The 14,781-nt window shown below is 44.1% G+C and overlaps 1 protein-coding gene across 7 annotated transcripts in view; it reads right to left on the reverse strand.

Annotated features, from left to right (window-relative positions):
- Nucleotides 1-7,094: 7,094 nt before the first annotated feature.
- The window catches only part of ABL2 (ABL proto-oncogene 2, non-receptor tyrosine kinase), a 104,714-nt gene continuing 97,027 nt past the window's right edge, over nt 7,095-14,781 (reverse strand). For 4 of the 7 annotated variants that reach the window (XM_047841322.1, XM_047841320.1, XM_047841323.1 and 1 more), the window contains 5 exons: nt 14,250-14,402; nt 12,425-12,514; nt 9,474-9,647; nt 8,689-8,922; nt 7,095-8,379 (listed from right to left, as the gene is read on the reverse strand). In XM_047841322.1, the coding sequence (XP_047697278.1) occupies nt 7,199-8,379; nt 8,689-8,922; nt 9,474-9,647; nt 12,425-12,514; nt 14,250-14,402 (1,832 nt within the window). In that variant the 3' untranslated portion in view covers nt 7,095-7,198. Of the gene's footprint in view, nt 8,923-9,473; nt 9,648-12,424; nt 12,515-14,249; nt 14,403-14,781 lie in introns of all 7 variants that reach the window. The other 3 variants (XM_047841319.1, XM_047841317.1, XM_047841318.1) reach the window with 1 other exon arrangement.

Raw genomic sequence — 14,781 nt, forward strand, 5'->3', positions numbered from 1 at the left:
CTGAATCCTAATTTCTCTGAAAGAGAATCACCCTAATCAAGGTGATTTCTCCAGACCTCAGAAAACTTCTCATAACGGAATCCCAAGAACAGTGGCCACAGTGAAAAACGGCTTGTCAAAGTGGAGGAAGGCTGGCTTACCTGGCCTTCATTCAACCACCAGAAACATCTCAGTCTCTTGGCATCCTTGCCACTCTCAACGCATGGAATGGTACTTGTGAACTGTGCAGAGCAGTATCTGGGACTCACCAGGGACGGCACTAAAGCACCGCAGGATCCTACAGTATCTTCTTAATCGAGAATAAACTTATCTGGCACACCTGTGTTACTGCTGTTACAGCTGATGAAAACCATCCTTATAGGTGAAAATTTTATCAGTCAGAAGTCCCGTTCTCCAACTGAAGTTCATGGTTGAACTTAATGGCTTAATTTCACGTTTAAAACTTGTATCCGGAGGCTCAGAAACAAAGCTAATCAAGCTCCAACGACACCATCCATTTCCTTTCTTAAAACCTGCTAGCTTTGGACAGTCACCTCCACCATGTCCTGAAGAGTTAACTGGAATGCTCCCAAGACCTCAAGGCCTGTGTGTACAGCTCAGTAGCCTGGAGTAACGGGCAGGACCCAGAAATTTGATCCTATGAGTAACATGATGAACAGAGAATTTCACAAAACAAACACAGAAGGATATATGGGGTGTGGTCTGAGGACAAAGTGGAGCCTGAACTTGTGACTTAAAGCAGACACCCTCTTTCCCTTAAATGGTCTGCAGGTTAGATCTGTTCGCACACCATCTGTGACCTTGGGCTGTTAACCAGGGCCTTGCTACTGTAGATTACTCGGCAATGGGAAAATTAAAGGATGTAATTTTTCTGAGAGAGGTAAACGATTTCAAATTTATAATTGTACACAGGAGCAAAGAAGTGCGCTTGGGGGCAGGAAGGGTCCAGTTACAGCAACCTTCCCCCAGCTCACCAAGCGGAACAGAGAAAGTGCAGTCCGCCACATCAGCGCCCGGTACAGAGAGAACATCTCAGGCAGGGACTCTGGCTGCTGGTGGGGCTTTCAGCCACCACCACCCACCTACCAGTTCTAGCTCACTAATCGTGCAACATCAACCCAGCTTATGAGTCTTTCCTCCGCAAAACACACAAAACCCATCTCTGAAAGCACAATCCTCAGAGTGACCTCTCCCACTCCAAGCCAGCCTAGAGTCAAGATGACCTGCCTGGGCCTCCTCACCCAGGGAGGAGCATGCAACCTTCCCACCCTGGTTATCCCAGGGTGGAGCCCTCCCTAACTTCCTCTCCTTTGGATCTAGGACACGGAGTCAGAAATGAAGGCAGTATCATCTTACGCGTGTCATCTCACCATGAAACACACACCTCAGGTATGGCATGAAAAACAGCAGCCCCAGAGCAGAAACTCCTCTTTTTGTACATTGCATAAACTTCACATAAACTGGAGCTAAGAGAGTCACCTGGGCAGATGCTCTGCACAGTGGCCGGGTCCACAGCCCTGAAATCCACCCACACCTCCCGGTACTACTCGGCAGGGAATGGCAGTGACCTTCTGGCTTCAACAGAGCAGGTGTAACAATAATGGTTACTCCAGGCACTCACCAAAAGCAAGCCTTGCATGTGTTTTTTTCAATTCTGGTAGTTGGAAAACTGGAACTCTAGCCAAAAGATTTAAATATCCTGACTGTTAAGAGCGGGACAGGTTTTAGAACCAGCCCACGGCCTCTCCCCTGTCTAGTGAGGCTATGGCAGGCAGCAATTTCCTGGGTGGTCATGCGGAAGGTACAGATGCCACCCCTGCCTGCCTTTGTCAGAAGGGTGTATCAGCTCCCTTGGAGGTGCCTTGCCCTATTTCTTTCCTGCTCCCACACATTCCAAACCGAAGCAGACATTTACAAAAGAACTGAGCTTCTGGCTTGACAGAAGCTGAGCCCGAGATACAGACAGCTGGGGTCTATTAATTCATAAGAAACTTACATCCAGAGACTCATCTACTTAAGAAAACAAATGCTTAGGACACAGAGATGGACCCCAAATCCAGGTAGAACAAGTTAAGCCAAACAAGATGATGAAACCCCAAAATCATTATGAATAAAAATGCAGACAACCCTGTCAACCCAATGTGAACTCTCGTGGGGGCTTATCCTGATAGTAACAATGATGTCAGTAGCAAAAATTGGAAGGGAACAGGAGAGGTCAGAATGCAGTGTGCCTATAACTCAAAAGTGGCCACCAATGGAGTTTCCTCTTGGGTATTTTATGATTTAACAGGAGAGTAGTGTTTACTCATTTTAGACAAAAAAAAAAAAAAAAAAGAAAAAAAAAGAAAAAAAAGAAAACGAAAAACCACACACAGATGAATATCAAGCTCATTTCTAACTGGCAGGAAATCCTAGAAAACTAATTCCCAAAGTGCACTGGTTCTACGGCCATCTGATCCCCACCCTTCCCCCACCCACCCGACCCCCACCCAGCCCCCCAAAACAACAAAACCACACTGGACGTGGGTTAAAAAAGACACTGTCAACATCAACAGGTAACGAGTCTGCTCCCACCACACTTAGGATGCTAAATGGCTGAACATGTAGTGGAGAAATGTTCAAAGATAAGAGGGCCTCAATTCTTCCTGAGTCAAGGTCCCCGGAAGAGCTGCTTTGTTCTGGAGTATACATTACTACTTTTTAATGAATATAATTAAACCAGAAAGTTGGTCCGTAGTTTTCTGAAATTATTCGGCACTGAGCTACAATTTTAGCAAAACACTCACTATACCTGCACATAATTCATTTAGCAGTTTCATATTTACAAATGCGATAAGTTATAGGGGTGATTATTTATATATTTGCATTTTCAGGTCCCCCACAGGTAAAAGCCTATTAAGTCAATCAGCATCTAACCGACTGTTTGATCGTCTAAACAGACAATACAACCTTACAGTTAAATTACATTTGATACTTTTCTCAAAGTGCTTTCATATACATTATCTCATAGTCATTAAAATGATATGGAATAAAGTTGTTTTGTTTTGAAGAAAAAGGAATGTAGGACTAGGTTTTTTGAAACTTAAGTTGGTATTTATTACAAAGTGCAGACTACTGCTGTGTTGCTGAGGTCTGTCCAAAAGAACGACCCCATATAATTTTTTAAATTACTGAGCTCTACTGAATGCCTGCTTTGCTAGTGTTGCCATTACTAAACATTCAAGCCCCTTAAGGTCAGAGAGTGCCAGGAGCGTGTGCTTTAGAACGTGTGCAGCACTGTGCAAGCTGATTGTCTATCTGAGCCACTTTTTCTGCAGTGTCTCACAAGGCAGCAGGAATGGTGGAAAGACCCCACAACCAGAAAGTCAAGAGACCTGAACCCTAGCCTAGGCTCTGTCACTAATTAATTGAGAAAATGGGCAAAGAACTTAACCATCCTCTCTTCCAATTTCTTAAGCTATGAAGAAAAGGGTTGGGGTACTGATCGTGTTCAGGCAATGCTGAGACACACGGAGGGATTCTTGGAAAGCACATTTGCTGAGACCTCGCCCCACTGGGAATTCTGATCTGGGGTGAGCCAATGCATCTTTTTTAAATCCCAGGGATTTTGCCACACATCCCTGGCTAAGACTCGACTGGACTAAATGTTTGTTAATAGTAGTAGCAGTTAGCATTTATGGAGTGCTCATTATGTGCCAGGCACTCAAGCTAAGTATCTTACACACATTATCTCATTTAATCCTTACAAACAACCCTGAGGTAGTTACTATTATTATCCCTGTTTTCCAATGTGGAAACTAAGGCTCAGGAAGGTTAAATGACTTGCCTTCTAGACTGGCTTAGAGTCTCAACTCTTAATCACTATCTATACTGTATCCTTTAAAACTCAAAAGCTCCATTACTTTAGTTAAATAAACACAGACTGTGCCTTAGCAGTCAGCATGTTTTATTAACTGGGCACTATTTACTAGCCAATTTTCAATTGAATTGTAAGAAAAAATCTAATTTAACCCCCATAATTAGAGCTGGGAAAGGGTCTTACTATAATGACGTCAACATATAGCAGTCATCTGGAAAAACACTGGATGAATTTCGTAGGGCCAATCTTTTTTAAGGCTAGATCTCTGAAATTCACAATGCAAGTCTGTAGGAAAATATACACACTTTAATATTACACAAAGCCTTTTAAGAAAATACTTCATGTAAAGCACAATCAAGATGTATTCTACACAAAACACTGCATTTTAACGTAAGAAATCTAAGCTGAAATCATATCATCTGTACATGAAAGGATCCAAGCTGTGACAGCCCAAAAGTATGCATATATATAACCACTTTAGAAAGTTTTCAACACCTTGAAGAAGGGCTCTCGCTCCCCTGCTTTGCTTTTAAACTTGATAATGTTTTTTAGTTTCTAGAAGCAGTTTTCTCTGCTGTGAACTGAAACTTTTAAATTTATGTAAGGTTATTTTTAAAACCTGGTCCTTTTCAATTAGAAAGAGGAACAAAATCTAAATTATACTTTCATAGTAAGTTGACAGTGCCTCTTTAACCTGAGCCCTGAGCCCACAACTCCTGAAGTCACACAGTTCAAGCACCGTGTGGATGGGGTGTGCTACAATAGTTAATGCTACTCCTGACAGTGTTGGGAAAAAGCAATCCATTTCATGAACTTGTCGAGCACCGACCGTAGGCAAGACAGAGCCAGGTGCTGCCCCTGAGTAAGACACAGTCCCCACCCTCAAGACTGTTCTGCGGTGAGGAAACCGGGGAGCTTACATACACTCAGTAGTGTTCCTCCAAGGCTTATCTTCAGAGCTCTCAAGGAAAGACACCCTGCTTTAAAAAAAATAAAATAAAATAAAAATCCCCTGAAAAAACAACTACATAATTAATCCCTCAACTTGCATCCCACAATGACGGATAAACTTAAAAAGCAGCATAATATTCTAAAGTTTTAGCTTTCCCTGCCCCACCCTTAAAAGGCTAATTGCTAAAACAATTTCAAGTTTGTGGAAATGACCGATGAAGGGGAGTGGCGACGAAAAAGGTGGGGGGACCGTGGGCCTCCATCCCGGCCACAGGGAACCCTGTCTTCACATCCAGCCACTACAAGAAGATGAGCCAGATCACCAGTTGCCTGCGCTGCACCTGCAGGTAACACACAGAAGGGGCTCACGCAAGCCAGCCAGGGAGGCCCAGGACTGTCTCCTCCCTCCTTACCCTTCTCGTGGCCTGGGCCTCCTTTGGAGCAGCCATAGTAAAAATCAAAGTTTTCTTTCTTTCTAATGAAAACTAAACTTCCTCCTCGGTCAAAGATGACAAACTCTGTCCAAAACATGGTTTTTCCTCCTTAGTATTCTAGCCCAGTTAGCATACTCTCAGCAGTTCTAAATTTCCATTATCTGCCACTGAGCAAAGAGAATCAAAGACCATTCACCGTAACGACCCTGCACTGAAGCGGCTCTCAGGGGATAGCTATATACTTATTTGCAAAACACCCTTGAGAAGATGTATCATTACCTTCACTTAGCAGATTAAGAGATGGGGCTGTGGCCTGACAGTGGACAGATCGCATAGCTAGGAAGAGAATTCACAGTTCATCAGTGTTCAATTCCTATCTTCCTAGGTTAATAACTCCTTTAGGAGGAAAAAAATTTATTCTCCGTGGGCGGGTGGGGGGGGGTGGTCATAAAGCTCTAAAACAAGAATGAAATGTTAATTAAAATTAGACCTGATATCAAGAATATTAACCTCTAATCAATTAGGTTCGGTACCATATGATCCTATTAGCTTCCATGATTATAACTGAATAGGGAAGGAACAGGCCTATTTTTCAAGGGCAAAACATATTGGAGGGTTAAGTCACTAGATTTTTAGGATTTGATCAGTGTTTCCTGGGAATGACCTGCCCCTTCAATTATGCATTCTTCAAATAGAGGTGAAATGACAAAATAAATATCAAAGAATAGTCCCAATATGATATTTATAAACAAGCACAACAATGAGGGGGAGGGGGCATGTGAAAGGAGAAAAGCACGTGAGAGCGATCTGGGGTAATTCACCAGAAATCCACAGAGAGTGAGAGACTGTTTCTTCCTGCTCTCTACCTAGCCTGGCTCTAAGGTGATAAGGAAGGAGAAAGGTACAGAGAAACGGCCACTGGGACCAAGCCAACCTCTCCGTTCAGTCACACACCTCTGGCCCTGGTGGTTGAATTCCAAGAAGAGACCTCTCTCCTGGCATTTTAGCCGGAGAAGGAATACACAGCTGCTCAATCCCGTGGCGGGGGTGTCGGTGTGCAGGGACACTGTATCAGAAAAGGGTTCCCAAGAGAACCTGGTGACCGCTGTTTTCAAAACCAACTCTGGTTAATGCCCTGAATGCTGCCAGAGATGAAGGAAGACGGCCCACCCAGCAGAGAGCAGAGAAGAAACCACTGAGGAGCCCCCTATGCCTGCTGTTGATAGACAGACGCCAACAAGCAGAAAGCCACTCGTGGTCCATGAGGAAGTGACATACTGGACTGGGAGAAGTGACTTCTCATTGGTGTGAAGCCACGAGGAGGAGGTCTCACTCTGACCACTTCCTAGCATCTGTTACTTCCTGCCCTGACTAATGCACCAATGGAAAACAGGACCGGAGCAGGCTCCAGCACCCGGGTCTGCAGCTCTTACTCCAGCAGTGACCTTGTGGAAAGAGTGGCTTCCAACAGCCTCGGCGAAACTTCTCTTGGTACATTCCCAACTTTCTCTTCTGTCCCACCCGATTCATTAGGTGAGCTGGAGCAGAATCGCCATTAGTACCTCCAGAGGCCCCAAGTCCATTCCCCTCTGTGTGGTGCAGAGCGAGAGCCAGAGCCAATCCACCGTGTTGGCGCCGTCCCGCGGCCTTGCCGGGAACAGCCCGTCACTCGCTTCTTCGTGGTGGGACCTGCACGCGTCCCCTGACGCACCAGCGCAGCTTCCACTCCCGTCTGCCGCTGCTCCGCCCCCGCCCGACTTCCCTGTCCTATGTGTCTGCTTTTTGTTATTTTTGAGATGAACCTGTAAACGTGAGAACTCAGAGATCTGAGGTACTTCACATAAACACACTCAAGTATCAGTCTTTCATTCTCTGAAAACAAGAACACAGGAAAACAAGCCCCTCTCCCTCTCCCCTCAGAAATGTGAGCACCTTCCCACTAGGCTAACAGTGGCTACCTCTGCACCACATCACTGATCTCCTGTACACATGACAATAAGTTATTAAGGACAGGGTTTGCCCCGGGCACGCCAGCAGCTGCTGAAGACACCTGCAGCTCCTGCAGGCTGAGTTCCAGTTTGCTCACAGCCTCTCGGAAGGCGAATTTGTTGCGAGTCTGGGGGATGCAGTCCACATAGCCTGAGCAGTAGTCGAGCAGCTGGTGTCCGGTGTCCACCAGCTGGCTGTTGGGCACGGGTTCCGTGATTGCACTGGACAGTAGGTCGGCACATTCCAGCAGGGCCTCCTTGCTGATTTTGTCTGCTGAGATTTTCTCAGCCGCCTGTTTGGTTTTTCTCAGAGCCACTTTAGTACCTGCTGTGCCATTAGCCATTTTGGCCGGCGAGATGGAAGAGGTGGGCAGAGGCACTTGAGGCGGAGGCATCGCTGGCCTCCCAGCTTTCCCACTGACGGGCACTGCCCCTGGAGCTGCCTTCTTCCCTCCTTCCGGTGTCTCTGACGTGGGCTGTCCTGCAGCGGGGGCGGTCGGCTCTTCCGTGGGGTCTGAGCACACGGACGGATGCTGCAGTAGTCTCATCACGGGTGGTGGGGGTGGGGCACACTTTGGTTTTACCCGTCGGGGTCGGTCCTTGTCTCCAGAGGATGTGACCTGATGCTCAGATAAGAGTTTGAATTTATTGCCCTGAGAGTCTGTGCCAATGAGCTGCACGTCAGCTGGAGTGTGCTTCAGAGTGGGTGATATGAGGACTGGCACTTTGTGGTTGTGAGTGGTCGGGAGGGCTGCTGCAGCCTTGGCCGGGGAAGACCAGCCTGTCTGCTCGCCATCCTCTGGGACTCCAGCCATGCCAAGTCGTGCTCCGCCATTCCTCTCCTTGCTCTTTGGGGCAGCTGCCACTCCAGCCACCCCCACCCCCGGAGAGTCCTTCTCTGTAATGGCTGGATCCCCAGAGGGGGTTCTGAGAGGAAGAGCTGTGGCTCCTCTAGGCAAAAGTTTGGCTTTTGGTCTCTCCCTGCTTGGAGCAGCACCTTCCTCTGATTTTTTTGGAAGCATGTCATTGGCCCTGTCCACATTCTCTTCTGGCTGAGAAGAGGTGGACACTGTCCTTTCCAGCTGGAGTTTGGACCTCTGGCAGTTCCTGGGAAGGGTCATTGCCATCCTATCCTGCTCTGGAAGCCCTGAGGACATGGAAGATGTAGAGTTTGACCTTGGAAAAGGCTTGGAAGTGTCATCACTGGCTGTGGGTTTACCCGCTCGTAAGCCCAGTGTCTTTTTGATTAAGCGTGGTGTAAAGAAGCCTGTGATGCCAGACCACCCACCCCCAGCAGTGCTGCTGCCCCCGCCCCCACCGCCATCGTCATTACACAGGTTCCTCTGTGCAAAGCTCCCCCCATAGCACTTGGGTGGCACCAGATTCGCCTCTTGCTGGGCAGGAGTGAAAGAGAACCCATCAGCATGCTGTAGAGAAGCAACAGATGAGAAGTTACCCGTGAGTTCATATTTCTTGTGGGGTTGATTCTCCATTTCTCGGAAGGAGCTGCTGCGTTTAGGGGGTGTGGGAGCATTTCTCTTTTTCATGAAGGAGCTGAAGAAGCCTCCCTTCCTATCCCTGGTGAAGCATGTCTCTTTGGCATCTTCCAAGAGGCTGCTGGGTGACTTGTCTCTTTGTTTTCGAGGCAGTGCTGGGGACCCACTGGGGGCCTGTGCACCTCTAACGAACCCTGAAGAGAAATGGCCAATCACTAACGTGAAAGACAAAAAGTGACTCCATTACACTTGAAATACTAAAGTTTAATTTAATTGCAAGAGTTCTGTCGGCATCTATTAGAAATCAGGTATTAGCAGGACTCAGAGGAAACTAATAAATACGTTACCGTTTCACATTGCTGAGTGTTCCCAATACAACATGGGAAATAAATAGGAAGCAATAACCTACTTTCTACCTCGGCATTCGTCTTTTCTCTAAATGCTATAGCACACCCTGGCCTCAACTATCAGGCTCAGGGAAGCAGTTTTTGCCAGAACTACACAGATGGTAATGGTCCGGAATTTGAGAGCTGAGAAAACGGAGGGGGAGGCAGAGCTGTATGGCGGACGGAAAGATGAGGACTAACAACGCTGGCACTGCAGAGCCCCAGACCAGGGCAGGAGCTAAAGCAGACGCCAGCCATTCTCTCCTCAGGGAACATGGACAGGAAAACGGAAATAAGGTATCACACCCCAAGGTTCTTGAAACAAGGCAGTTTAATTCTACCTGCCTAGGGATCCATACCTGGTGCTGAACTAGAGGCAGAATTTTCTGTGGCATCCTGTGTCCCTTCGATATTCTCCTTATTCTCCACCTGTTTCTTCAGCGTTCGGGTCTTAGAAGGAAGTATAGGCAGTCGGGGCAGGTATGGAACAACAGACGAGGAGGAGGCCGCCCTCCCAAGCTCCTCAGCTACCTCTGTGAGGAAGACAAGGGGACTGATCAAAAACAATTTCATGACACAGAAAAGGAGGTTTTTGTTTCAGAAAAGGTATACAACGGAGAAAGAAGCTGGAGAAAAGAGCACTAAAATATACAAATGGAATCACAGAGCATGTACTTTTACGTCTGCCTTCTTTTGCTCAACATTGTGACGGCCGATTCCTCCATGCTGTTGCATGTAGCAGAGGCTCCCTCTCCCAAGTGTGAGCATACCAAATTAACCCATCCTTCTTCTGGTGGATATCTAGGTTGTTTCCAGTCTGGGGCTGGAAACGAATATGCTGCTACCGACACCCTGCTACATGTCTTTTGCTTCAGAATTGTATGTACATCTGCTGGGTGTATACCTAAGAGCAGGACCGGTGGGTTACAGGGCGCACATCAATTCAGCTTTGCTGGGTCCTCTCAAACTCTCTCCCAAAATGGCTGTAGCAATCTATACTCCCACTAGCCTTGTATCAAAGTTCTGATTACTCTGCATGCTTGCCAAAGTTTGATATTATCAGGCTTTTTGTTTTTGATTTTAGCCATTCTGGTGTAGGTATGTAGTGGCATCTTACTGTTCTATTATGGACTTCCCTGATGATGAGTAATGATGGTAAGCATGGATTCATATGCTTTCATATTTTGGATATCCTTGTTTACTGAGTGCTTGTTCAGAGGCTTAATAAAGCACATTTCTGCACTTAGTTTTTACATTGCACCTTGCACCAAGAAGGAGGGTGGACACATTTCATGTCATGCTGCATTTCATTCATAAAACAAATGAGGCTCCTGAAAAAGCATTCACTGTATCAGTAAGCCTCGGCTCATTCAACGTGGCTATGCGTTTTTGGGGCTTCTGCTGGGGCAAAGACATACTTTACTATTCACCCCTTAACAAAAATGAAGCAAGAAGGACTGATTAAACTGTGAAATATTGTGATTTTTTTTTTTTATAACATTTTGGTGTAACTATTTAAAAAATCAACTCCCCCACAAGAAGGGGCACATGGCATATAACCCAAGTCATGCCAGTGAGACTTTTCTTACGCTGCTGCCTACAGCTGGGAGACAGACGTTAGCTGTGAAGATATGACCTCGAGGAGGCTAGCAACTGTGTCCCATACCTATTGGAAGATTCTGAGGATGAGATCAACCTAGAAGCAAAAGTAAAGTGATACTGGGTGGGAGAGGCTGTGAGAAGGAGGAAGTCCTGAAGCTACTTGATTCTGTGGCTTCTACTGACTCTGAGTGCTACCTCCTTTCCCATGGTTTGAGCCAATAAATCCTCCCTTTACTGCTTAAGAAAGTTTGAGTTAGGTTTCCTCCACTCACAACTAACTAATGAATACAACTTTTTAAGGTAGGAACTGTGTCTTAGCTCTGTGTCTTCAGTATATGCTAGCCACAGATTAAATGCTATGATTAATAAAATGTGGATTAAAAGAATCTTAAATTTCTGGTTTAGCAACTCTCAACTGCAGTTAGCTTCAAAAATTGATAATGGTTGATTTTCCATAAGGATATAACATTTTCAAAGGAAACAGAACTATTTAACTAAGGATGCAACAGAAATTAGAAGGCGACACAAAAGCACCAAAGAAATAGAGCCTATGACTTCTACCACTTCAACTCCACACGAAGGAAAGCACACAGAGGAAGAAGAGAGCTGGCCAAGGAGCTGCTCAGTGTGGCCCAAAGGGCTGTCTGTATGCTCTGTGATGTATGTGCACAAGCTTCAGCTTACAAAGGAGTAGGATGAAAATACTTTGCTTTCAACCTCAGTATTTACTTTTCCCTTTGATTTTATCTGAAATGATAACTCACTAATGGAAGAAGACAAAATTCAACTTGCCTGATTTCCTCTTCTAATATTTTGAAACCTGAACTTCAGTAGTGAGCTCTATGTTCAATTATGAAGGAAAGGAAAAATCTGAAAAACGTACGAAATTCTGGAGCTATACTGAAAAAGCTAGTAAGAACACATAACTAAGAATTCTATGTTTTTAGCTCTCTAGGAATAGCTTCACTATATAACAAGTGTTTACTGTTTGACTCTTGCATGTAATTTTAGAAGCACTGTAATACCAAAGCAGGAAACTGCCTGTATGTATGTATGTATGTACCCATACACTTGTTTTTCAGATAAGAAAAGGGCTCTGTTCATAGCTTAACATGCTCATTTTAAAGTATTCTCCATGTCAACATATTTAAAAATGTCATTTTAAACATTCAATTATAAGCATATAGTAATTAACAGCCCACTGGATTTTTAAATTGTTCTTAATTTTTCAATATTATAAACTATACATCCTTGTAGCTAAATCTTTATTAATACTCTTATTTATTTCCTTAAGATCTACTCCCAGAAAATAACTTTCTGGATATTGGCAGGGTTTTTTTGTTTGTTTATTTATTTTGAGAGAGACAGAGAGAGAGGGAGAGCACAAGCAGAGACAGAGAGAGGCAGAGAGAGAGAATGTAGAGCTTGAACTCAAGAGCCACAAGACCATAACCTACCTGAGACGAAATCAAGACTCGGACACTTAACCAAGTGAGCTACCCAGATGCCCCCAAATTTCAATATTAAAAATGAGCTAGAGACATAAAGACACATTTAAAGAAAGCAAAACAAGAATAACAGAGGCCACGAATTAATTCAGTATCCTGAAATGGAGTCCCAAACTACAGGAGTCTATAATTTTTAATGTTATTACCACCCCTACCACCACCCATGACTGGCCACCAACAGTGAATCACCAGATTCTCACCTTCAGAAATGCTGGAGTCATGGAACATGGTTTCAAAAGCCTGATGTGTTTCAGCAAAAGACGGCCTGTCGGCAGGGCTCCACTTCCAGCCTGTGTAACAAAAGAAGGCACTAGTGAAAGCTCTTTATAAATTAACCATCCAGTGGCACACCTGAGAGGGAGTGCTGTGCATCATGGAAACAGCAGAGGCATAGCATGTTCACAGGTGTAGTGAGCCGACATCCTAGGGCTGGTCCTTCCATGTAGCCTTAGCTTCTGTCCTTTCTACTACAGGGATAAAGAGGAGTGGGGAGATGGTTTCTAAAATGGTAAGTTTTCTTCTACTGGAAAAATGAAAAAAGTAAAACCTGTCTTCAAACTCATTCTAACCTTAAAATCAGCTATCCATATTCAGAAATATAACAGGCCATCAGAAAGGAGGAACTTAGAGTCCACTTTGACAAAAACAGGACAGTAAGGAAAATAACAAGACTTATGCTTAAACACAAATGCAATTTAATTCATTACTCACTTTCCAGCTCTCTCATCTGTAGGAAGTCAGAGGCTTCTGTTTACTCATCAGAGGTTACTTTCAGGTATTCTCCAGAGTCTTTAGGAATCGTTTTTATCTAGTTGAAAGCAGCCTTCCTCTATCTAATCTCCAAACCCAAGTGCTTATTATCCTATTAAATATGCAAGTGGGCCATGGAAAACTATTCTCAGGATTCCAATTAAGACACAATGATTGGTGGAAATGCAAACTGGTGCAGCCACTCTGGGAAAACAGTATGGAGCTCCTCAAAAAATTAAAAATAGAACTACCCTACGACTCAGCAATTGCACTACTAGGTGTTTATCCGAGGGATACAGGTGTGCTGTTTTGAAGGGGCACATGCACCCCAATGTTTATAGCAGCACTATCGACAATAGTCAAAGTATGGAAAGAGCCCAAAAGTCCAATGACGGATGAATGGATGTGGTATATATATACACAATGGAGTATTACTCGGCAATCAAAAAGAATGGAATCTTGCCATTTGCGACTATGCGGATGGAACTGGACGGTAGTATGCTAAGTGAAATTAGTCAGAGAAAGACAAAAATCATAGGACTTCACTCATATGAGGACTTTAAGAGACAAAACAGATGAACATAAGGGAAAGGAAACAAAAATAATGTAAAAACAGGGAGGGGACAAAAACCTAAGAGACTCTCAAATAGGGAGAACAAACAGGGTTACTGGAGGGGTTGTGGGAAGGGGGATGGGCTAAATGGGAAAGGGGCATTAAGGAATCTATTCCTGAAATCATTGTTGCACTATATACTAACTAACCTGGATGTTAATTTAAAAAATAAATTAAATAAAAATTAAAAAAAAAAAAGACACAATGGTTGGGCCTTCTGGGTGGCTGAGTTGGTTAAGCATCTGACTCTTGATTTCGGATCAGGTCACGATCTCAGGGTTGTGATATCGAGCCCCACATTGATTGGGCTCTGCACTGAGCACAGAGCCTGCTTGGTATTCTATCTCTCTTCTCTGCCCCTCCTCCCACACTCCCTCCCTCCCTCCCTCCCTCCAAGATAGATAGATAGATAGATAGATAGATAGATAGATAGATAGATAGATAAATTCTCTTAAAAAAAAAAAAACCTCAATGGTTTGTCATATATGTCAACTAGCTGATAAATGACCAACTCTTTATATGCCATGAGGTTGGTCACTTTAACAATACTGAGAGGAAAACTATTTCTTAGTATCACTAAGAATCACTGCCTTAACCTTTAAAATCACTGCCTTAACCTTTAAAAATTAAAAAAAAAAAAAAAAAAAAAGAAAACCACTCACATGCTCTCATAAGTTCATAAACCTTAGGGGGGCATCCTTCAGGTTGTTCCATTCGATATCCTTTTTCCAGTAGATCATAGACCTGAGACAGGTCAATACCTGGATATGGTGACATTCCATACGTAGCAATTTCCCACAGCAGTACCCCAAAAGCTGCATAAGGGATAAAAGAAATAAAAAGCTGCATGTTTCTTCTCTGATTTGTTATTTATTATGTACCATCAGGTAACTTCTCTTTCAAATTCTGCATGACATTTACACTGTTACATTAGTATACTCTTCTAATTCTTCTAGCATTCTGATTCTTACAGCTGAATTTGTCCTTCTAAGATATTTGCCACAAGAATGCTTCAGGTATAACCTCAAGACTTTTATTTAGATCTCCTTTACTGCAGTGACGGAGAATAAATTATGATCATAAAAAGCCTAGGTCATAACTGGATTAGTCTTAGAACAATTTATGATCTATTTAATGAGTTTCAGTTTTTAGATCAGCTAATATTAGGGCAGTAAAATAAAAATGGATTCATTT

Source organism: Prionailurus viverrinus, chromosome F1, assembly GCF_022837055.1.
Source record: "Prionailurus viverrinus isolate Anna chromosome F1, UM_Priviv_1.0, whole genome shotgun sequence".
Classification (NCBI taxonomy): Eukaryota; Metazoa; Chordata; class Mammalia; order Carnivora; family Felidae; genus Prionailurus; species Prionailurus viverrinus.